The following is a 23,636-nucleotide window of genomic DNA, read 5'->3' as shown; positions in this document are numbered from 1 at the left end:
CCGACAGGTCTGGTAGCAAAAAGAAATAAAAGAAATGTAGAGACCCTGTTGCCTACAACTGATATAACCTATGAGATATCAGCCTTGTGAAAATGGTGAGGAAACAAGTAAAACTGGAATAAGAATGGGAAAAATCTGAAGGTCCCACAGAATTGGGGCAGGTTGCTCTTATCTCAGCAGCCTGGAGCCCTCATGAGCTTGGAGTTTTCTCACCTCTTAATGCAGGCCAGCTAACTGTTCTCCCTGGTAAAAAATAGGATTTGGCTGTATGGCAACAGTAAGATTTTCCATTTCTGTTCATTTTCAGCACTCCAGCTGGGCACAGTTTCTGCATTCTTGACTTTGCTGGAGACTTTGTTATTTATTGGTGTTGCAGTACCAATACCAGTGAGAGAGGGTGCCAGGCACTATATATGCCCTAAAGGAAAAGATGACCCCCATTTCCCCAGGCCACACCCACCCCAATCTAGGTAAGGCATCATCTGTTTTTATTTAATTTCAAGGAGCCAGAGCGGCTCTCTTGAGCACCTAGGTCATATTAATCATAATTTAGATATATTTCTAAAATAACCACCTGGCTCCCTGAGTTTTCACTCCTTGTTCATTGAACATCCCATAGATGAGCATGTCCATTCTCCAGAAACATCCCTTTCTGTTCAAAACTGCTTTCTCCTCATCAGACTCTCTGCTCGGTGCCACCAAGAGACGTGATCTCAAACCCTTGGATGTGAACATGGCATCTCTGCACTGAGAAAAGGATGAAATGCAGTATGGTTTTGCCTAAGTTTAACATATTTTGGCTTCCCAGTTAACACCACACCTGGATTTATGCCAGACTGAAGTTACAAAACGTGTAGACATTACTCACAAGAGGCAAGGCCAATGCTTTAAAATAACCTCAAAGTTACTGGCAGCACAAAGCCTATTTTTCCAACAAAAATGACTTTGCTAAACACACTTGTGTTACGTGAATTTGGAGACCATGCAGGAAAGTCACAGAGGCCTCTCTCAAGTTTTGACTCCATGATGAAATGCATTTCCCTTCCTCCTTTGGCTTCAGTATGTAGTTTCTCTTGTGACCTGGCTGGAAAACGTGTGGTTGCTGGAGATGCTGTTGGATTTCCTGGTGAAGGCCAGTCGTTTCTTCTTCTTCCTCCATGGCAGGCACAGGAGTGTGAGTGTAGAGAGGAAGATCTGTCGGAAGTTTGCAGACACCAGGTTGTAGAGGATGGGGTTGATTGCCGAACTGACGTAGAAGAGGACGTTTGTCAGCATGTAGAAGTAGTGGTAGAAGTTGAAAAGGAAACTGCAAGGACAGATGAAAGATAAAGATCTAAATAGAGTGTGGACACCTGCAATAATTCAAAGTCACAAGGATGAGAAAAACATGAGCTAACCTTTCTCGGTTGGGGACATGAGCTTACCAATGGTGCATGAGGCACCAGGAAAACATCTACGTTTTCAGCTGGGACTGGCCAAACATAGGTCAAATGCCAATCGCTAGCTGTTAGAAACTTATTTATGCCCTGGGTCCGGATGTGATATTTACCTCGTGCGTTCATTTTGTCTTCAAAAACAGTATTCTGGAAACTGAGAAGCCAGATGGAAATTTGTTTCTGTGTCATGCATATACATTAGCTTGACTTTTCTGGCTGCAGTTCTGGTCTACAGAGCCTACAGAGGAGCCAAGATCCAGTAACAGATGCAGCTCTTTTTTCCCCCCGCCCCGCAGTGAGAGCTGCATCAGCTCATTCGATGGGTCCCTGGGTTGGGATTTGTCTGTAATCTGGGATAGCATTCTCTATTCTAGGGGCAAGCTGATGGCAGCATGAGTTTAAAACATATCCTGACCATCACATGCTTTCAACTAGAATTGGTTGAAAATGCCTAGTTATTTTTTTTTTTTCTTTTGGAAATATCTTTCCTTGGGACAACTGAGATCCACAGCTCTGAGCTGGTAAAGCGTTTATAAAACCATGGGTCTCATTTTCAGGAAGATGTTCCCCAGGATCATTTATCTCAGTGGAAACTGCAGACCTTTTTGTTAGTCTGAGCACTGTCTAACAAAAGATAAATAGACATGTGCTGGAGTACATCACCAATCCCTCCACACCCCCTCAGCACTGCCAAGTCCTGCATGGCCCGTCCAGCTCTTACAAGCAGAGTTTCTCTATGTAGTTGTGAAGAGTTAATATAGCAAAAATTTCTCTTCTTCAGGGGTAGGCACATGCATTTATAAACGAACACATCAAGCTGCTGCAAGCTCTTGATTAGCTACCATACTGATAGCTCACCATTCATAATATGCCGGTAAATTCAACGTTTTCCTAAAATGGCTCATGGCTTTTAAAAGAAGAAAAAAAAATATGTGAATGCAACCACAATGCATAAATTCACACTAACTGCAGACAGACTTCTCTACTCCTCTTGCTCAAAGCAAATGCAGTCGTTACATAATTGATTGCTTCTTTAAGTGCTTTTCATATAGGAAAGCAAATAAGAAACAACAGTTTGTCCCAGTGTGTGCCTAGAGCTCTGTTTTCGTGATTGAAGATAGGTTTTGGTTTTTACTACGGATGGATGTACGATTCCATTCAGTAGACTGCTATATTGTAAATTACTATTTTTTGTGCTTGGAGTTTATGAAATTTTAATGTCTCAATAGTTGCTCTGCTTTTTGGTATTGTAGATTTTCTTTTCTTTTCCTGTTCATTGCAGGAAACATACCCGGTCCCAGAGAGAAGAGGGACATAACACCATGGGAGAAAAGACACATTTTTCACTGAGCGCATCTCATGGCGTCTCAGGCTGCCTCGGTGTATATCCCCAGACAGCATTAATGATTAATTGCGTATTTAAAATGAATACTCAGTTCCGTGGCTGCTTTGCTGAGGAACCCGGCCTGACGCAGCAGAAAGGCTGCACGGAGCTGCTTGTGTACCCTTGCACATCTGTGAACAGCGCACGTGCATTCAGCGTAGGCGTGCAATTATCCCTAAATTCTCTGAGAATTTGGACGTTTTCTAATCAGTGGCAACTACTAGTATTTAATTTTGATCCACTGCCTGCAAAACCCAGTAACTAACCTGCCCCAGACTCAGTACGCAGCACAGTTATTTCCCCACCTGTGTAATCTCTCCTATCACTAAGGAAATGTGGCATCGTCGAGCTAAATTGTGTGTTGACAGGAGCTGCTCTGTCTTAGGGCCGGTGATCGATATCTCCGCCATGGAGACAGCAATCCACTTCGGATGTATAAACCCCCCCTGTCCAAATGTCATTGCATCAAGGACTGTCAGAGGTGAATATCCATCACCGCTGCTAGCGAGGCCAAGTCTGTGGCCGCAGCCACAGAAGCAGGAGGGGCTGATGGTGCATTTCGGTTCAAGCTGATGCTTCCTTCACCCACACCTGGGGGATTTTGATGATAAAACTACGACTCTTAATTTGGCTGGCAATCACGGTAAGAAATCCAAAAGAAAAAAACAAAACAATTAGGAGGTTGAGGCTTTAACCCCTTGCATGGTGAACGCCTTTGCTCCCAGATCCCCACCTCCATCCCCAAGCCCGCTGGTGCCCCGGCAGCCCCAGCTCCAGCCTGTCCCCGCACCCCGTCCTGGCATGGGGGGAGCTCGTCCCCCGAGTCGAGACTCACTCTGTCCAGTGACTGGAGGGGACATAGCAAAACATGAGACGCCGTATGTGATAAGGGAGCCAGCAGACCACGAAGGCAATCACCACAGCACCTGCAAGGTATGAAAAAAAGCCCATTACTTTTCATGAGCAATTCTTCGTCAGGGTGAAAAAGGGAGCTGTCTGTGTGGTGTTTATTGCTGTAAACTGTTTTCTTAAAGCCCCACTTTGTTCTTCTGTTGCCATTGTGCAAAGAATTAATAACCCTGAGGGACAACCAGCCTGCAAATGTCTGTAAAAACAAGCGTAACAGAAATAACAGAAAACAGCAATAAGCACGGCGGCAGTGACATTATGAACAAAAGAAGGTACAAAACAAATAATGGACTGCTGATGCCTACTTCAGACACTGGCTTAAATGAAACTGTATTTGCATCTGTCCTTGTGTTTCATGCCCTTGTGGCACTGGGTATTTTGTCCAAAGTACTCGCAGAGACAGTTAGTGTATGTTTTTCATCCAGGTAGACAGGGAGCCAGGGACACTGTAATCCCATTAGTTTATTATGCGGAGCCACTGGCCGCAGTCCCCACGGTGCTGGGGATCATTAAACAGCCTCAGGAGCTGCTTTCTGGTGGCAGGGCTCGTTCGTTTGTTCTACGTTTGTCCAATACCTGAGACAGTGATTACAAGATGTTTGGGTCTGGTCATTGCCATAATAAAAATGATTAATTAAAGGGTAAGCAGAGAAAGACAATATGGTTTTTTCCTTTCCAAATTCCTGCCCAGGGACATCAAACAATGGAAAATAAAATGCAACAACTCTGAAGGTTTAGAAGTGCTGTTGGTAGAGTGTGTTTGTCAATCTAGATTAAAGAGTAGATGTATCAGGCAATCAAGGGAAAGATTTGTTTCCTTTTGTAATATGCATTTCAACCTCTGTATGAAATGACAGGATTCTGGCAGAATCCTAGCAGGAAATAAAGAAATCTCAGTTAAAACATAACACAATAAAGGACAAGAAGAAAATCCAGGCTAAATAAAATAATTATGTTAATTTTTTATCCCAGATTTGCTCCGCAGAGAATAAGGGCCACATCACTCTTGTCCTTTATGTGACCTGTAAAGCCCTAGGAAGCAGCAAAGCTCTCTTACGGAGCGACGCACCACCAGTGCAATGCGGATTTGGCATGCGGAGGCAAAGGCTGCTTCTCCTTCTGCCTTGGGATTGAAAATATTTATGTGGATATGTCCCAAACTCAGACACCGTCATCCCACAGGGACTATGCCATAGCTCGTAGAGGAGATATGCAGAAGATGTGTTCCCCTTGAAAAACACGGTCCAGGAGGAGCAAGTCGGGCTGTGGTTGCATCTCCCCATCACTGTTACTCAGCCAAGAGGCACAGGGGAGGCTTCAGTAACACAGTGGGAAGGGAATAGTCTGTGCCCTATTTTTGTGGGTGTCATCACTAGCAGAGTCACTGCCTAATTTGTACAGAAATTAAATAATTCCTGGTGTCCAGCTCCGTACTCACAGCCTTACTTCAACTTCACGTGCTATCTCTTTTTTTAAACACATAACTAACAATGGAGATATGGTTATATTCTTTTAGCATCAGCCTGCATGATGTATGAGAGCATCTTCCAGGAATGCTTCAAAAGCCATTTCTTCAATAAAGTTTTAGGCAGCTGAAAGGACGTGTTTTGGAAAGAAGGCTAGACGGTCTGTTTTTATTCTCTTGTCCAAGTGAATTCATTATTTCAATCTGAATGTTTTTCGCTGCTATATGGTCATTGTGATCGCAGATGTAAATCATCACTAGATGGCCTGCAGCTCTTCCGACGCCATCAGGTGAAGGAATTTGACCTACGTCTGATCCTGCCCTGAGGAGCTGTGCTGGGACTTTGCTGGGGACAGCCCAGAAGTGACACGTGGCACAGGAGAAGCGGGGAGGTCCGCCAGGCAGCTCGGAGGGAGCGCTGGGTGCCTGCCTTGCTCTTTCACATTTCTGGGCACCTGCTTTTGCCCACCTCCAGAAATTAATTTCTCTGTCAGACAGACCCTGCACGGAGCAGACCCCCCATGACTCCCCAGGAGACCCCTCCCAGGGGCCACAGGAGAAGCGATACTCCCCAGCCTCTCCCCCTCCATCCATCAGCCTCGGGCCAACGGGAACGAGCCAACATCACAGCCCCAGTCCATCTGCTTTCCCAGTGCCTGTACAGGATTAGCTGGATTTTCAGGCTGTGAAAGCAGCTTCCCAAATGGCTCCCAACACAAGTTCATTTGTGCACATCATAATTTTTGCAGAAACTTGCATGCACAGGCACTTCCCAGCTGCTTACCCCTGCGTGCAGCTCTTTAAGAACGGCAGGATCTGGCTTCTTTCTACAGCCAATCTTAAGAGTCTCAAACACCTGCCTGTTAAATTTACCAACGCGTTAAATGAAAGTGGTTTTCTCCTGGTAAAGGATCTCTGCTTCTGTTGCTCAGACAATGCTGTGCCAAATAATATGGAGGCAGGGATCTATAGTAGCAAAAATACATATTGAGAGAAATATCTGCTTAACCTCAGCAAATGAATAGTCAATTCTAAGTAATCTGTGGTAATTCTGTAATATCACATGCAATCACTCTGCAATTAAAACTCTATTAAACGCATAGCTAAGTGCATTGGAGACACTTATGGTCTGATTTTGAAATCCCAGCTGGGCAGCACGCTGTGCGGTTCTGTGCCGCCAGCCTCTGCCACGCAGATTAGGAGACCCTGACCTGTATTTGTCACCCTTAATCCGTATGTTTCAATTTTATCATACAAGGGATTAAGCAGATTTCGGGTGGCAATCCTGCCCTGTTGGGTCCCCTCCCCTGGGATGAATTTGAAACGCGGCAACGTGTTAACTTTCATCCAACACAGCGTGAAAGTGCCCTTTTCTGCCTGATACCTGGTGCCTTTTGCTGCTGTCTTGTGCCTCCCCGGGCACATGCTTATCAAAACAGATGAGCTGTAAAACAAATGATGGGCAAAGTGGCTGCCAAAATGATTTTTTATTATTGTTACTGGCTCCTGTTCTCCATCATCTTGAGGCTTCACACAGGGGTTTCTTTGGTGGGGTAAGATGGAGCAGGTCAGCCTGGTGGAGCTGAGCACTGCTTGAGGAAGGATTCGACTCAGCGTGTGGTGGGGGTGACTATCCGGAATGGTATAAGCGAGACTGGAGTTTTCCTGCCTCTATTTTTTTGACTAAAAATAAACCAGAACCATCCCTCACTTCTAATTAATTCAATGTGGTTTTAATAAGAGCAGGGCTGCTCCATGAAATTCTGATATTTCCCACATTTGAGCAAATGAGGTGCCAAACCTGCAAGCCCAGGGCGGGGGAGCAGAGAGGAGACCCAAGCAAGCCAACCCTGGCGAGCCGGGGACGCTGGGGAATGATCCTTCCACCGAGCTGCATCTTCCTTTCCCTTCTAAATCAATCTCCCAGTTTAAAAGTGTATTAAAACCTGAATTATTGCATCCTGTGGCTTTCTATTTTGTCTTATAATGGCTCTATTCTCTGTCTGTTTGAACCACATGCCAAGGAAGAAGGGGAGAGAGCAAGGCAAAGCAGCGGAGAGACGAGCCCTTGTTTGTTTATCGCGCAGGAAGTCCTGCAGAGGGAAACATAAATTTGGAGTGACATCTTTTTCATTGTGCAAAAGAAGATTTAAACTGTGCCAGTCTTGATTTTCAGACTAAACTAGATGTGGAAGCAATCCTAGAAGTTAAATTATATTAGATCGCACTGAGTATTATATTTTACCTTGTGTGTATCCTGTGGCTGAGGCTGGGAGACAGCCCTTCTCCAGGGCCAACGTCTTGAAAAGCTCACGTTGGGTTAGCGTGAGCACGGAGCAATACATCACGTGTAAAAAGTCCCTGGCGGGTGCTTGGCGGCCAGCTCGGCTGAGCGTGGGAGCCATGCTCGGGAGGGATTTCCAGCCCCCCGTCCCTCTTCTGTGGCCATCCGAGGCTTGGCGTGACTCAGAGCACTGGGACAGCGGTGCGTAACGTGCTGCCACTGCCAGCTCACGCGGGACCCCAGGGATCTGCCGCAGTGCAAAGCACTTGCATGGTGTTTTCCTCCTCGCTTTAGCTCTTCCATCCCCTCTGAGGTCGTGCTGAGTCACACGGCTGCGGCTCTGGCGTGGCCCTCGGCGAGGGCATCCCTCTCCCTCCGTCCTGTCCTCCTTTCTCTCCAGGAGAGGGAGAAAAGAGATGCTGCTTCCTCTTTTAACCACCTCCACTGATGCTAAGGCCTCCAGAGACGCTCAGATCCATCCTTCCTTGATAGTTTTGTTCAGATTATTTTGGCCAATTTATTTCTTTTTCTCTGCATTTCAAGGAGAGCTGAAACGCATACAGCTGGGCAACAGCGTGTTTAATTTTTGAGCAAAGGCAGGAGCTGTTTGGGTATGTACTGACCCATCTGAACAACACCTCCCAGCCATTTCTGCATTTCAGCTCATCAGCGGCCGTGTGTTTCCAACGCTGCCCAAGGAATGCAAGCTCCAGCTGGTACAGAATAACGTATATGACAGTGTTATGGGGCTGATGTCAGGGATTTGCATTAATGCTGATTTCTGGAGAAAGAGTCCTTGTGTATTCAAAGCTCCTGGGTTTTATATACTTATTTAGTCGATGCCATTACAAGAGAATCTCTCACAAAGGGGAGCAAGTGTCACCGTGCCGTTTGATATGAGAGATGGTAAAAGCTGGGCCAAGTGTAGATGTAGCTGGCACTGCCTAGCTAAACCTCGAGACGCTGTTTATATTAACATGATGCACTACCTGACAGGTCGTAGGCAATATTTATACCAGTGGGCTCCAAACTAGGGATTATGGCAGCTGCAAGGGTGGGTATGAGCCTAGTAAAATTAAAACTGCTTATCCTGGTATTTGGGTCACAAGGCTGCAGAAGAAAGGATTTCCATAAAAGTCAGTAACAACCAACAGAGATTGGGGACCACCAGTACGCTCCAGTAGTACTCAGGAGAGCAAAGAAGGAGAAACTGGGAATAGCAATGGGCCTGGGGAGCCCTCAGCTCCTTTAGGCACCACTGAAAACACACAGCATTTGCTGGATACAATCCCCTGTGCTCCTGCACATGTTACTGAGCAGTGTAAACATTAGATTTGACTCCTTAATTTCCATTCCCAGCAGCCAGAGATCTGCTGTTTATCTTTCTGTATAATTTTCCTTCTTTTTTTCCTACTCGGGGAGGATTGTCTCTTTTTGTGTCTTTTTGGATTATGGAGTAGATGCTATCTTGCTTGAAAGGAGCCATGCTCCCCTAAATACTTCTTTGTTAATGGTGGCAAGACAGCAGAGTGAATAGAAAAACTTTTTGGCATGCAAAACCAACGTATTTTACTCAGACTATATTCTCCAGTCCTGATTTTCAATGGCTTCAGCTGACAGATTTGTAAATGGATGTGAATTCCTGCCCCTGCTCCTGCTGGTGATCAAATCGTCCACTGGCACCAGTTTTATCCATAAGGAGCAAGGCAGAACATGAATCATAGAATCATAGAATCGTTTAGGTTGGAAAAGCCCTAAAGCTAGCCCAAGAACAGGCTCCAAGAAGCAGCACTGCTGACCCAGTGCACACTCGGGTCTCTTCCCCAGTTTCCTTCTAAGGTAATTGGTTTTTTTTGAAATTAAAGAAGAAGTTGCTTGATTCCATTTAAACTTCATTCATGCCATTCCCCCTGGGGATGTCTGGGTGTTTGGAGGAGAAGGAAGAAGAAAGAAAATTTCCCCTTTGAAGTACAGATAAGGGCTCCTGTCTTCTCCACGCCAGGTTCAAGGCTCTTTCTATTTGGTACGATCAGGTATAACCCGAACGGGCATCCTCTGCAGCCCCTTTCTTCTTTCCCCTCCAGTTTTGAGTTTCACGTGTCCTTTGTTCCTCCCAGAACGGTTTCTTCTCTCCAGGGGGACCCTGGGGCTGTATTTACTGCAGGCTTCTGCAGCAACTAAGGCCCTGGCCAGACTTTATGTTTAAAAACACATCAGTTAGCTTTTTAAACACCGATATGGACAGGGTTTAACACCTGGAAAATCTGCTTGCTGGGCTTGACCAGCCCTAGGGTTGTCTTCAGAGACGCAGCCACGAGAGCCTGAATCCCAGTAGAAATGCCTCGCCAGCCTGAGCGGCAGTGCCAGCGAAGGGACGCGTCTCGGGAGAGGGGAAAAAAGGCTCCCTGTCCCGAGAGGAGCAGCCGTGGTCCCTTTCTGCCCCTCAGAAGGTGTTTATAGATTGCTCCGATACTGCTCTCTTTATGTCACTTGGCAGGCTGTAAAGTAAATCTACGCCTACAAACATCTCTGGGAAATATATACAACTGTTATATAGCTAATTTATCCTCTTGAATTTCTGTGTGACACTTCAGCTGTTAAACTCAGCTTCCACTCATGCTTAATGTCACAGGGGTTTTGCTGAACTCCACTTGGAGTTGCTCAGGCTTTTTATTAGGGATACAAACTGCCATGAATTTAGGTCCTTTTCAAAAGAAATGATTCATGGACTAATCTGATTTCCTTAGAATATAGGAATTATGAAATACAACTGTTTAAGGAGCGGATTTTCAGACTGGTGCTCTTCTGTGTATTGAGGCTGCAAAGTATTTGCTATTTGTTATTCCTGTTTGTGGAATGGTTACACTAAGTCTCATAGCAATATTCTCCTCCTGAAACGGATAGCTCAGACTTGGGATATCGGTGAGGAGAAATGAATGAACTCTTCAAAACATTTGTTCAGAAGGGGAATTATTAATGCACAAATTAATGAAATGCAGGCCACATGGATATTTCATTAATACTTGCCCTTTGTCTAGTATTACTTGAACAAATGCAGAGACCCCAAAATCATAATTTAAAAATTCTTAGACATGCAATAAAAATATGGTTTGACTTCATCTCCTAAGAAACGTCTTACTGAGGCATCACCCAGCCAGCTGTGGGAGACTGAAGGATATTCTTTTAATTGCTTAAACCTCTCTAAGTGCTTTATAATTGCTTTCACTAAGCAGCTTCTGTAACGGAGCAAAGGCTACCTGGAACTGATCACATTTTAATAGGCTTAGCCAACGTCCACCCAGGGACATGCAAAGCCTCCCCTTGATCTCCATCAGTTTGTCTCAACATTGTTATCAGAGCTCAGCTGGGCCGTTCAATAACTCCTTCCTTCCATCCGCAGCGGGAACCATCTGACAGGCGATCGGGGAGGTGTTGAGGGCTGCTCGGAGGAGAACGGGCTGCAGGCTGGCGTACTGATGGGGATAATTGGTCCCTGTCACAAAACTGTCCCCTTTCGAGAAGACATTTTGGCCAAACAGTGCTTTCCACCTGGGCCAAACTCAAATATGCCCTCATTTTTGAGCTGCTGTTTGGAAATGTGAGACTGAGATGGGGAAGATTTATATTGCCTCTCTATGGCTGGATACAGTATGCAATGGTCTGGGCAGTGTACGTGAGGTTTTACCTGCTGAAGGCTGCTTATTCTGAAGGGTGCGTGTATGCATGTGTGTGTTTAAGATTTATTTAGGATGTTATCAAATGATTGGCGTATCAGGCTATGCAATCAGAGAATATTCACCCTTCCGTGAAGCATCACACAGCGCCCAAGAGACTCAGCTTCCCAGCATTACAATATAGCCAAGGAATAATAAAAAAAACGGAGGTGGTTTATAATTGAAGAAATGGAAGGAATATTGGATGGATGAAGGAGGCGATGAAATCTCTTGGCGGGAGGTATTTTTAGCGGTAGCACTGGTGCAGACATTGCCCTGTTATCCTCACAGAAGATCTGGGAAGCTGCCAGCGCCTCGAGCTCTCTGAATTGGGATCCTCACACCTGGTGAACGCTGACAGCAGAAGGAGAATTACAATCAGAAACCACATGCTTAATGAATTAACGAACTGGCTCCCAGGCAGCAGGGCTGACACGTTCCTTCATCCTGATCTCCCTAATTATTTTGTACATGACCAAAGTCAGACAGAGCCAAGAAAATACATAAATGCTACCAAAGAGGAAGAAAATGATGTTGTGGATGTTTTGAATGAAGCTGTTAGCCTGACCACATTTAGCTCCTATTGCAATGTAAATAAATACACAATCTCAGTGGATCAGGAGGAAGGAGGAAAGGTGGTTCCTGCTCTGATCTCATCCAACAGCTCTGCGCACCAGGAACTGCAAAAATTTCTTTTCTGAGCACCAGTTTTGCAAGTTCTGAAACATTTCACTCTTAAAACAAAATCAAGCTCTCTGTACTTTGGGCCGAAGTTTTGGAAATGGAAAATACTTTGACACCCATGAAGCTCTGATTTTGTGCCAACAGTTTTATTAGTCTGGACAAGCGTTATTTTTCTTTTCCCATCCTCTTCCATAAACTAGCCTAAACTGTGTACATGGTGTTGGCTTCTACGGATCCCAGGATAAATCATGTGCGTCCTTGTTTATTTTTTGCTACTTTTCAGACAGCTCAGAGGCCTGGCTTATTTAAAAAAAAAAAAAAGTTCTGAGGAACAGGTGACAAAAGTAAATGTGAATCAAGCACCTCCAGTAATCAAGTGCACCTGAAAAATGAAATGAAGCAGGATTTCACTCACGCTTGCTAGATAAAAAAAGCCTTTCTGCGTGATGTGGTGAATCACAGACAAAGCTGACGGTGGATTTGTTATTTGCTGGATCTTCCTCAGTCCAGAAAAGGAGCAAGCGGCCGCTCACTCATTGCCTTCCCAGCAGGGAAGGGAGCTCAGTCCTGCTGCCGGGGTGCCACTGCGGAGGTGCACGTAATAGCTGTGCATCGCTGCCCACGGGGCCCCACGGTGCCACGTCTGACCCACTTTTATACCATTTCAGGCTCCAGACTGAAGCCCTCGCTTTTGCTAACTTTTCTCAGCTTTTGCAGTACATAACAAAAGCAAAAATTTGCCTGGAGAAGAAGAAGAAGAAAATTAAGCTTATTATTCAGAGAAAGAAAGGCTGGTTTTCAGGGCCTTGGAGGAAACGTGGACCTGTTGGTGAAGGATGCTCTTCCACCACCACCGAGCAATGCCCAGGGAACGGCAGGTGTAAATTTAGGTGTCTCTGTTATTATTCATACAGAGCTCTCGCCTCTTGACGTTAAAAGAGTATACAATACTAAAAGGAGAGAGAGAGAGGTGTGAGATGTCGTACTGCAAGTGAGAAAAGGCAGCTTCTCACTTAATGGTAGTAGGCAGAAGCGTAAAGAAACAGAAAAAGATAGCGGGGAACCGAAGGATTTGCATGGCCCTGTCCTTGCAGGCTCAGCGCCGAAGCAAGGCTCACTTCTTATCCCTGGGTGGACGATGGTTAACCGGGGTGCAGAGACAATAAATAACCGCAGCCCGACAAGATAATTACAGGGAATTTAATGTCTTCTGGGTTTTTCTCTCCTTTTTCTCAGTAGGCATTTCCCAGCACGGTGTTCGAAGCCTGGGTGCACACAGCGGCTTGCCTATGGCATGGGCATAGCGTGCTCCGTGGGATGCATCCCTCGTGAAAAACAGCTGGAGAAAGCTCACGGGGGTTCTTGGTGCCTTCTCTAGGGACGTCTTTCCTTGTTGAAAATGTGGCCTTGGCCAAAGCACTTCGGTTACCAAGAGCTTTGCCATGAAAAGCACTGGTCAAAAAGCTTTCTGCTAACAAACTCTCACCATCTAATGTGCACGAGGACTCTCACAGTTTATAACCAGCTACTGGCATACTTTATTAGATTTTTTGGGGGTGCTATTTTTGAAGAGCTTTTGCTTTATCATCTGTCAGTTTAAGCTACCAGATTCTTTGGTCTTTTCCTCAGCTTATTTAATTAAGCCATCCAGTATTTTGCAGTACAGCTCAATTGTGGGTGCAGGATCTTTTATTTAAGCTTTGTCTGAACCAAAGCTTTGCAGAAAAAGAAAAGGAATAAAGCGATATATGCAAGGCTTAAGTTGCTGTTGACCGAATCATGAAAATGCTGGGCTAGTTTTGCTTTTTCAGGGAGTCTCCGTGTGTGAGCAGGTCTGTTCTTTAGCAATACATATCAACAAGCAAAGGCAAAAGAAAAGGATTACTTGTGATTACCCTAAATGTGGTTGTTTGGAATAATAATGAAAAAAAAAGAATCTCTTTCCGTCTTCATCCATGGAGATCAAAGTTCTGTCGAGTTTCTCCATGAAGTTATGAATACCCACCCGAGCAGTTCATAAACGGCCACTGGTGCTCAGAGCTATCAACGTTGTCTGAGACGTTGCGTGTGCAAACGTGAACCCTCTACTGCATGTGAAATATGGATGAGGGTATCTTCCAGAACAGGGCTTGGGAATTTGGCTGAAATATGTTTAGATAGCCAGCTCCCAAAGGGCTGCAAAATTTAGTTAAAATCATATAAGAAGGAGCATTTTTCTGAAAATTTCTGCTACATGCTAATTTGGCGTGGGGCAAAAAATGTCTTTTTTTTAAAATACTTCGTAATTAGCTGGGTCAGAATCTGGAAAACATTGGGTGCAATATCTGGTGGGAGAAGGTAAAGTGCAACTCACAGAAGGGTGCACACGTGTCCCTGGGGAACTCTGCTGAGTTTATAATGAGGCGTTTGGCCCCCGGGAAAGGCAATAAATTGGAGTCACCTTACCCCAGAGCTGAACACTTGACTTGAGGACACGTTATGTGCAGGACAGGAATAGGGGAATTCGCTCACCGTAGACAACACAGCGATCGCCCCGGCCACTGTCTCACTTCAGGTTTTCAAGTGTGCAGTGGAGTTATTTCTGGGATATTATAAAACACCAGGTGTATGGGATTACATGAGAAATGTTTTGCTATCAAATCAGTGTTGCTATTATCAGAGTTTTGAAGAGGAGAAACATTAGGAAGAGTCTGAATTGATCAAAAGTATTTTTTTTTAATCATCTGAGTCATTTGGCCATTTTATTTTTTTTTTTCTAACAGAGAGAGGAAAATTGAAATCTGAATTAAAGCTGTGATTGATTGCAAGAAACTCTTTTCTCCTACATGTGTATCTTCAGGGGAAAACTGATTTTCCACACACCTCTAATGAAGCAGGGAACACCTTCAGAGCAGCTCCTGCTTTTACCTTGGGAGCAGGGGAAGGAAACCACCAGCACCGGGTTTCCAAAGTCTCTCCTTGTAACAGCTGGGAGGAATTTGCACATCTAATTTACCACGGGCAATGCCAGTGGGGCTGCATACCCTGTGCTATGTGTCCACTCCAGCTGAGCTGCTCAAACCCAATCCCACGAAACAAGTTTGGTTTTAAAACTAGATCAGTCCCCGTGGTCACAATCAATCAGAGCTAAAACCAGCACCAGCCGAAAGGGAGGTGTTCAGGCTCGAGCTGGCCAGAAACAGAAAAAGAAACAGGCAAACCTGATGTTATCCAGTTGTTTCTATTTCACAGAACATGAAATATGTTTTTTTCCTTAAATTTGAAATGTTCATTTATCAGCTTCTCCCCATTGAGCACAATTAATTAAATAATACTCAAATATCTCTTTAGCTTCCTTTCTTGACATGATTTTTTTGTTTGTCCTTTAAGGGAATATTAGGACTCAGAAAAGTGACTCTGGGAGAAAAAGAAAATAGTGGAAAATAGACGGTAAAATTCCCTAGAAAACTCTTGGTGACTCAGCAAGAAATAGATGAAGAAGGAAAGAGGCCAAGAGAACAAACAAACAAATTTGTTTTCCAAAGTTTGGAGCTTTGAGACAAGAATTGGACAATTTTGACAAATGTCAAAGCATTTGGGGGCAATTTGGGTTTCCCAGAAGAGCTAATTTTCATTTAAAATATGTTTTTGGGTGAAAGTGTTTACCAGTTTCAACCTATTACTCTTCAAATCGTATTTACTTAAGACACCTCTAGCCAGTTCCATGCCAAAATATGTCAATACTTACGTAGGACCCTCACGCCGTGCTTCAAGGCTTGCACGCGGCTGGGCTCCATGGACATGCTGAGCATCGTCTGCTGCCCGCCGATGGTGCAGACCTGGTTTTCCTGGGCAGCCTGCTTGAACATGACCATGAGCTGGTTGGCGATGATGGTGTTGAGCACAGAAATGATGACCATGGGGAACACGAAGGAGATGAAAGTGTTGACCTGCAGGGGAGAGATACGGCACAGTCAAGGAATGGGAAGGACCAGTGGAGCAGGAGATTGTGTTTTATTTCTCACAGCAATAGAGAAACAGCCTGCAGTGGAAATCTTTTCCCTCCTCTTACTCTGCTGGCTTTGGCTTTTGAAGGCTTATTGCACAGAAGGAAAACTCAAACACCGCTGACATACATTCATTCACGTGGGTCAACACTCAAAAAAGGCAAATTCATTCACATCCAGTTATGCTGTCTTCCCCTTTCCGTGCAGTTCATTGCCAGAAATGTCTTGACTGAAACACGCCATTGATCTTTTCATCTCGTGAACAGCAGGATGCTTCTTAGCTTTCATTGTGCGTAGCATGACTTCTAAATAACAGTATGTTACTGTATTTTTTCTTTATTACGAGCACTCCTTGGGATCTTTTTAACTTTCTTTTTTGTGTTCTGTCCTTTCCTTGTAGATTTAATGACAGCATTTTGTTATCTTATAATCAAATTAGCCAATAAACCTTGTGCCTTAAAGGATTAAAATTGATCGGAATAAACAAGTGGAAGTTGTAATGTTTTTAGTACAAATTATTTGATTACTACAGTTTTGATAAAATTAAATGGAGGATCAAATTAAGCAGTGATTGAATCAAGTGGAAGTCACTGTTTGTGCCAAATAAAAGCAGGAAGGCTTTGTGAGGGCCTTCTGCGCTGTCTAGAAACCCGGCTGGAGCTGAGCTTAGCAAACGGCAGCCCAGGGAAACAGTGGCATGTGTAGGATTTGCCTGCATGTTCGTGGCAAGGCTGCCGCGGTGGGATGGATGGTGAGCTGCCGTGCTGACCCTCCCTGCAGCACGGAGGGGCTGGGTGCCCGCGGGGCTCGTCCTCTCCGCCGTACGGCTCAGGGGGAGGCTCATCACATCACTGAGATGAGTGTGGGACAAATCAAAAGCCCCTTCAAGTTTTAAAATTTCAAAATATTAACAAGAACTGAACTGCGTGCTCCAAATCACTGTGGAAGCAATTTTATTAAAAGTGATAAAATGACAAAAAGATAAAACTACTAAAACCAATAGGGAACTTTGCTCTCTGGTAGGGTTACAAGGCTGGCTAACTTCTTCCCCAGGTAGCCACATATCTTGCACCTCAGTGCTCTAAAATACAGAAGCATCCCTGCACCCCAAGCCAACCCACGTCCCTCTGCAGACTGCAAAGCCAGGAAAGCCTCATCTACACACGGGTGCTCCGTCTGCTCGGATCAAGACATCCCCTCTCCGCCCACCCGCCCACGCAGCCCCATCACCTCAGTGTACAAGCATTTGCTGTACACCCGGTGGCTAGTGCAGATGTGCGGTCTCTTTGCTCCACAGGGATTCAGAAATGCCAGGGATGAACGGAAAGATGGAGAAAGAATCCAACCACACCCCCAGGATGCTACAGGGGACCCATAAAAGAAAGAAATAAGAAGCACATAAGCATATGGGGAGCAGGTGCACTGGCAATCAGAAGCACTTAAGTTTCTTTGTTCACAAACTTGAGAAAGATGCAACTCCTCTTTCAGTGAAGACAGGCAGCGTTGTTGTTGCCAAAGTTTTCTTTAGATGGATCAAATCTCTATGCAGCTTTGTGCTCCAGAGCTCAACGTGTTTAGCAAAAGTACCAGCTGGGTTTCGTCTCTCGCAACCCACATGGTGAGAACATCCTCTCTCATTTATGCTGGCAATAATAATAGCACTCCTCTGCGGACTGAGGAAATTCCTAGATGTACCCCACCATTACAAGCTGTTAATGGCCTCTTTTGTTAAATATATAGCAGTTTTCTAAGCTTCTAAAAGATAACACATCTCTCAGCCTCCTGCATATAAAGAAGAGTTTTCTTTTGGAGTCGCCTCAAGATGCAAAGAAAGATCATTAAGCAGTAGGGACCAAGTTCTCAGCTGGTACAAAATGACACAGTTTCACTGAGAGAGTAATTTCTGCTTGTAAAGAACCTGCTCCATTTATTTAACCTTCAGGATGCAGCTGGGCTGCGTTGGTGCACACAGGGGTGAAATGACTTGCTCAGACTTACCGGGTCAGACTAAGAAATGAGCCCTGTAGTTCCCCACTCTTATTTCTATGGCTTTAGTTGCTGAATGCCCTTCTTTCTTACTGCTGAGCAATGTTTGCACATCAGCGAAAGGAAGCGCTTAACTCTGGAAATGCTTCACTCTGTCACCTCAGCTTCAGAGATTATTGGCTTTCATTCAAACATTTTTGCCCTAGCACCTAATATAATCACGCAGAACTCAAGAAGTCTTTTCTGAGCTTTCTTTAAAGACTTGATTCCTTCTGTAATTGTATTGTGAAGTCTTTAAAGAGCTTGGGAAATTGTCTAGAATTGTTATGGTAAAAGTGTGAAAATTGTATGCTTTCTGTAAAGGGCTATATTTAAAGATTTTTTCCATGTCTTGATTTGTACCAAAACTCTCACACAGTTAAAAAGAAAAAAAAATCAATATTTTCCCCAGAGGCAGAAGGTTTTAATTTGTGGAAAGAATTATTTACAAACACAAACTCTCAAGGATACTAAAGGCTAGAAAAGCTAATCCCCCTCCTGCAAACCCTCTGTATTCAGTGTTTTGCTGGCGAGCTGCTTGCTGGGTTGTGCAAGTCCGGACCCCAGAGCACCGTGCACGTCAGTGCAGTAGCACTTCATGGCCAGGTGACTTTGCACGCTGCTGGAGCTGATGCCTCAAACACCTTTTCAAAGCCAGTGGAAAGCTTCCCACCTGCTTCAAGAGGAGCTAGTCTGGGATCCCAGGACTACACATTCAAAGGTCTTCAGGAGGAAGACTTGTATAGGTGTTTAATGGCATTTTTTACAGCACTGAAACTCCTAACATCAGTGGGACTAAAGTGGCTACGGCTGTCAGTGAACACCTATGGGAGCCTTTGGGTTCTTACATACCTTTACAGATTGCTCTGGCCCCGGGAAGGAGGATTTAGACAGTGTCCAGGTTCATTTTTGACCTGAAAGACTCAGGCTTTATGTTTGGCTCACCATGGAAAGGACAGCTTATGTGATACTGGATCTAAACTAATTCTGTATTCAGGGTTGTTTGGATGCACAAGCGGAGTGGTCTGACCATATCTCTGCTATCACCAAGTGTGGTTCAGCCTGATTCTCCTCTCCATTAAAACTGATGTGTTTGCATCAGTGTAAACCCACCAGATCCGAGGTTTCTGCTCGGCACCGTGGCGGGCAGTGATGTGCAGCGTGAGCACAGTGCAGAAGCACAAAGCCATGCATGGAAAGGCTTAGCACTGGCTGCTCTCCAGAGTAAAAACAACCAACACCACAAACCCTGTGACTGTGTGCTAAATCTTCATGAAAAAAAAAAAGAAAATCCAATACTACAATGTTTGCCACTGGCAGGAGAGAATGAAACACTAACCCACTTCCATGCTGCTGTTACTCCTGTAATCAGTGCAGTCCTAAAAACCATTCAAACACCAGGCTGGCAGCATCTGTGGGATGGGATTAGTCCTCAGGACCGAATCATGTTTTGTCTCGTACAGAACAACAACCTTCCCTTCCAGCGCTGCCTGAGCAGTAACACTCAGAGACCCGAATCACTCTTCTCTGGCTGCGCTGTGCAGGACGGTGACGACGTGGATGCCGTCTGAGGGTGAGCTCCCAGCAGAAATCTCTGCCTAGACCCTGTCCCCGTGAAGGCATGCCTGAGGCATCTGATCACTTGAGGGATGCAAAGACATAGCACAGACACCCGCTCTGACTCAGGCAGTCCTCAGAGGTACAACGCCTGCACGGTCCCCCAGGGCGGTGACGCTGACCTTCCCAGCCCCATTTGGTGGCCATGGGGATCCTGCCCTGCCCAGGCACCGAGGCTCCCTGGCTCTCTAACGATGACATGCTTTTCATCCCAGCTTTCTCTTAGCCCTTTATTGCCAAAGGTGATTTTAATTCCAGCTGAAATATGAAGCATTAAAATTATGCAGGGTGTTGCAGGACACAGAAGACAGAGAAAATCTGGGGATGGGGCTTCACAAGCTCATGAGAAGGCAAATGGAAATTTATGGAAATTAAGTCACACTTCTGGAAGGGAAAAATGCAGCTATCAGCCTCTCTCAGTCAGCTCAACAAAAATCAGACTTTGCGTGAGACTAGAAAATTCAGCATGATGTGAGCTTTCTTTTTCCTTCCAAACAGGAGTGTGGGAGAGACGTGGGGGAAGGGACCAGAAAAATCAAGTGACAAAAAAGCAGAAGCTAGTTCTCAGGTTTGTGACTTTTCCTAAATCTTTTGTATGGAAAACCGCTCCCCTGGCTCTGCTGAGCTTCATGCTGATGTGATTTACTTTTGCCAAGTCGTCCCTCAAATTATTTTGCTGCTGTGGTTTCCCTGGGTTACCACTAAAAGCAGACATCAGCTCACTCGCAACGGTGATGGAGAAGATGAGCACAGAACTTCACGTAGGGACTCCCCAAAGGGCTTCAACAAGTCCTGTAAGTCAGAAGTTTTTTCTTTTGTGCTCTAAGATGACTTCTGGAGGAACACGGACTCAGAAGCCACTTTGGAAGAAGATGGTTTTGCCATCTGTCCTACAAGCCTAGACTTTTGTCTTATATGTACCTGAAGGGGAGGAGGGGAAATGTTACAGGCATTTACAGGTCACCTTCGCTCCCAGCAGAACTCAGTCGCCTGAGCCACCTAGAGCTGACTGTTCCCATGGTCCGTCAGCGCATGGCTTTGGGGCAGTACAGAACTGTTCATGAGTGTTTGTAGATGCTTTACAAGGTCTTGGAGCACCCAAGTGGCTAAAAGTAAAAAATTAGGCTAAAGGCTCTTCCTGGAGATACAGTAGCAAGTTAAACACCTCCACTGAAAGTCTTTATAATAAAAAAAGCCAAGAACCAGAACTATTCATAATATTTTCATTGAAAGAGTTTTGATGAGAAAATGTTCCTTTACTGAGATCGTAAAAGACTTTTGAACTTGCATCTTGTGTTTTCCCACAAGCTGGCCTTTTTTCTAACTAAGTAAATGAAGTCCCACAAAGCAAATGAAGCGTGAAATGCCGGTCGCAGCAGCAGCACGGCATGGTGCATGACACCCGTGCATCCCACGAAGCAGCCGCCAGGATCCTCTGCCAGCAGGAGCAAGACCCTCAGAATGGACATAGAGGGCAGCTGAGATTTAGGGACAATTTTAGCTCTGGGTTATGACAGCAATTTTGTGGCAGAGACCAGAGATGTTCTCTCGTTGCCTGATAAATGAGGCGACAGCAGAGCCAAATTCTTGGCCTCTGTCAGTGCCACGTCTCTGGACACATGGCCCCTTCCAGCAGTGAGCGGGGATGCTCAGAGCAATTTTTACCCCTTCCTCTTCAGGGATGTGAGAAGGACAAGTAAAACATAGAGAAGAAATGTGGACGATGGTGAGCCGGTAAAACTTCACCTGGACTGACTAAGCTTCTCTCATACTTCATTTCCCCGCGGCGCACCTGCCTGCCGGCTGGGAAATGCTATAAAACAGCTGACAGCCTTTCCATTTTCTGCTGGGGAGGATTTCTCATTGCAGAGACTCTCCCCCGGTCCAGCCACCCCTTGAGGGCATGCCTGGGGAAATGGTTGAGAAACCCAAAAGGAGCTGAAAAGTATCTCAGGAGGAGATTTATCTTTGCTGGTTTCCTGGAAGTGATGATGGAGAGGACGGAGGATGCAGGGTATCGTTTGATTCGTGGTTTTGAGCAAATCAATTAAACCACGTAGCTGGGATTTAACAATCTACCACATTCTGGTTCACCTCATTTCCAATGGAAATGAAAAGTAAATTATCCTCCCCATGACTGTGGAGGCAGTATTGTTAGCATATGTCAATCAGAAAAGCACATTCTGCTACATCAACATTCGGCTGCCAAAAAATCTTATTTGACTAAATGTACTTTACAAAATTACTGGTTATCTCACTCAGTGGCTGGAATTAGCTTTGTTTTAACCACCCAAGGGATAATTTCAGCCTTTAATAAGCACAGTGCCACATTCCTGGATACGGCAACCTGTGGAAGACAAAGCAGGACGGGGAAAGGCACATGGCTTTGGCATGCCAAAAGCAGCATTTGGCAGTGGCACTAGTGTTTGATGTTCACAGGATGTATCTGATGAAAATTCCAAGGGTTTTTTTTTTCCCCCAGTAAATAAATTACCATCTAATTAAACCCCATCTCTGCATAGCTTTCCAGATTTTCATGCCAAGTATTTAGCGGTTATCAGCTAAATGCCATTCCTTAGATACAACAGGGCAGAAGAGGTCTGCGTTTGTGAGTGATGGAAAAAAATAACAACTGCTTTTGTAGCCAGTACCTGGCACAGGAAGGAATGTGGAATCCAAACAACTGCAGCCTAGGAAGAGAATTCAGCTCTTCCGGAAATTTTTGAGAAATTTTATTAATTTCAGAGTGTATTAGCACTAGATTTTAGTAGAAAATATTTCTAATCTTTCCTCTCTCTGGTCATTCATTTAATAAATATCTAAATTAAATCTGCAGATTCAAGGGGGAAGCTTAAAAGAGCATGGAAGTGAGAGAATAAACTAAGGAATCTGAAATGCCCGAGTGGGTATCCAGCACTAGTGGGGACCTGCACTGCAGGACACGGGCACCGGTCCTTATCTCAGTTAAGTGCATCCTGGAGTGGGAACACAAATCCTGGATAAATAGGAATAGGGCCAAGTGCTGAAGCCTGTGTGTAGATCTGGAGCTCTAGCAGCACACTGGAGCAGGAGCTCGATCTGTACACATTGCCGGTTTTAACTCAGGCAGGTTTGCCTGTCACGTTGTATTTCTGGTGGCTGCTATCTCAAGCAGCCCTGACAGCGTGATGCGGTGTGACACAGCCGTCACCCTCGGACGGAGGCTGCCCGGTGACGTGGATGGGTAGCGCTAGGTGCCCTGTGCAGCCTCACTTGGCGGCTGCAGGCGGGTATGGTCGGATCCTGCGTCCCTGCAGGGTCCCCTTGCACCACCAGACAGCGCGACCCAAAACACGCTGCCTCGGGACTTCATCAGCTGGGTGAAATGACCCTACCCTTGCCTCGTAACCAGGAACAGTATGTAAATATCTGATGGAGATCCAGGTGATGGGACATTACATCCCATCATTAACTTAATGAATAACCAAAGAAAAGATACCAAAACCCAACTAATATTTTCTCTTTAAAACATTCTGAGAAATAACTACAAAAGCCTTATCACACCGTAAGCCCTGTACCTCTTCTATCCAGCTATAGGTGAGTATGGATGCCACACATCTGATCAGGTAACAGAGTGTGATGGTGTGAATTGCTCTGATCCCATCCCAAAGAGTCCCCCTCTTCATCTCCGGCAGCTGTAAGTGTAGACCAGAAAGACTGAGAAGCACCTTCGCTCTGCTCCAGCGAGGCCTTTTCAAAAGCGTTAAATATCAAACCCAGACATTTCAAATAAAGGTTACGGTGACGTGAAACATTGCTCACAGGCACAGGTATCTGATGCCAAAATGTTGTGATCAGCTACGAATTACAGGAGCAAACTTTGAAGCTAGGACACAGCTGCGTGGGGACGGATGGCAGTCACAGGCAGCGTAACCTCTGGGAGTCAGGGCAGTGATGCGGGTGTGAGCCCGATCTAAACACGGAGACGAGCAGGACATCACATGTGTGTCATTCAAGGGGAAAAAAACACAAACCAAAGAAAAGCCTCAAACACAGGCGCATCCTGCCCAATCCACCTCTGATTAAATAACTCAGCGGTTTTTGCTGACCTCAGCTGGCATCGGCTGCAGGACCTTGAATTGGCCAAACCCGTG

At 45.2% G+C, this 23,636-nt stretch overlaps 1 protein-coding gene across 1 annotated transcript in view; it reads right to left on the bottom strand.

The window, feature by feature from the left end:
• Nucleotides 1-1,056: 1,056 nt before the first annotated feature.
• NTSR1 (neurotensin receptor 1) overlaps nucleotides 1,057-23,636 on the bottom strand; it is a gene marked incomplete at both ends in the record, with an annotated part of 58,716 nt that continues 36,136 nt past the window's right edge. The window contains 3 exons of the mRNA XM_082325573.1: nucleotides 1,057-1,306; nucleotides 3,656-3,746; nucleotides 15,603-15,804. Coding sequence (XP_082181699.1) covers nucleotides 1,057-1,306; nucleotides 3,656-3,746; nucleotides 15,603-15,804 — 543 coding nt within the window. The remainder of the gene's footprint in view (nucleotides 1,307-3,655; nucleotides 3,747-15,602; nucleotides 15,805-23,636) is intronic.

Source organism: Platalea leucorodia, assembly GCF_965183815.1.
Source record: "Platalea leucorodia genome assembly, chromosome: 13".
Lineage (NCBI taxonomy): Eukaryota > Metazoa > Chordata > Aves > Pelecaniformes > Threskiornithidae > Platalea > Platalea leucorodia.
Note: the sequence above shows the minus strand (reverse complement) of the source record. Positions and strands in the feature narration are given on the sequence as shown.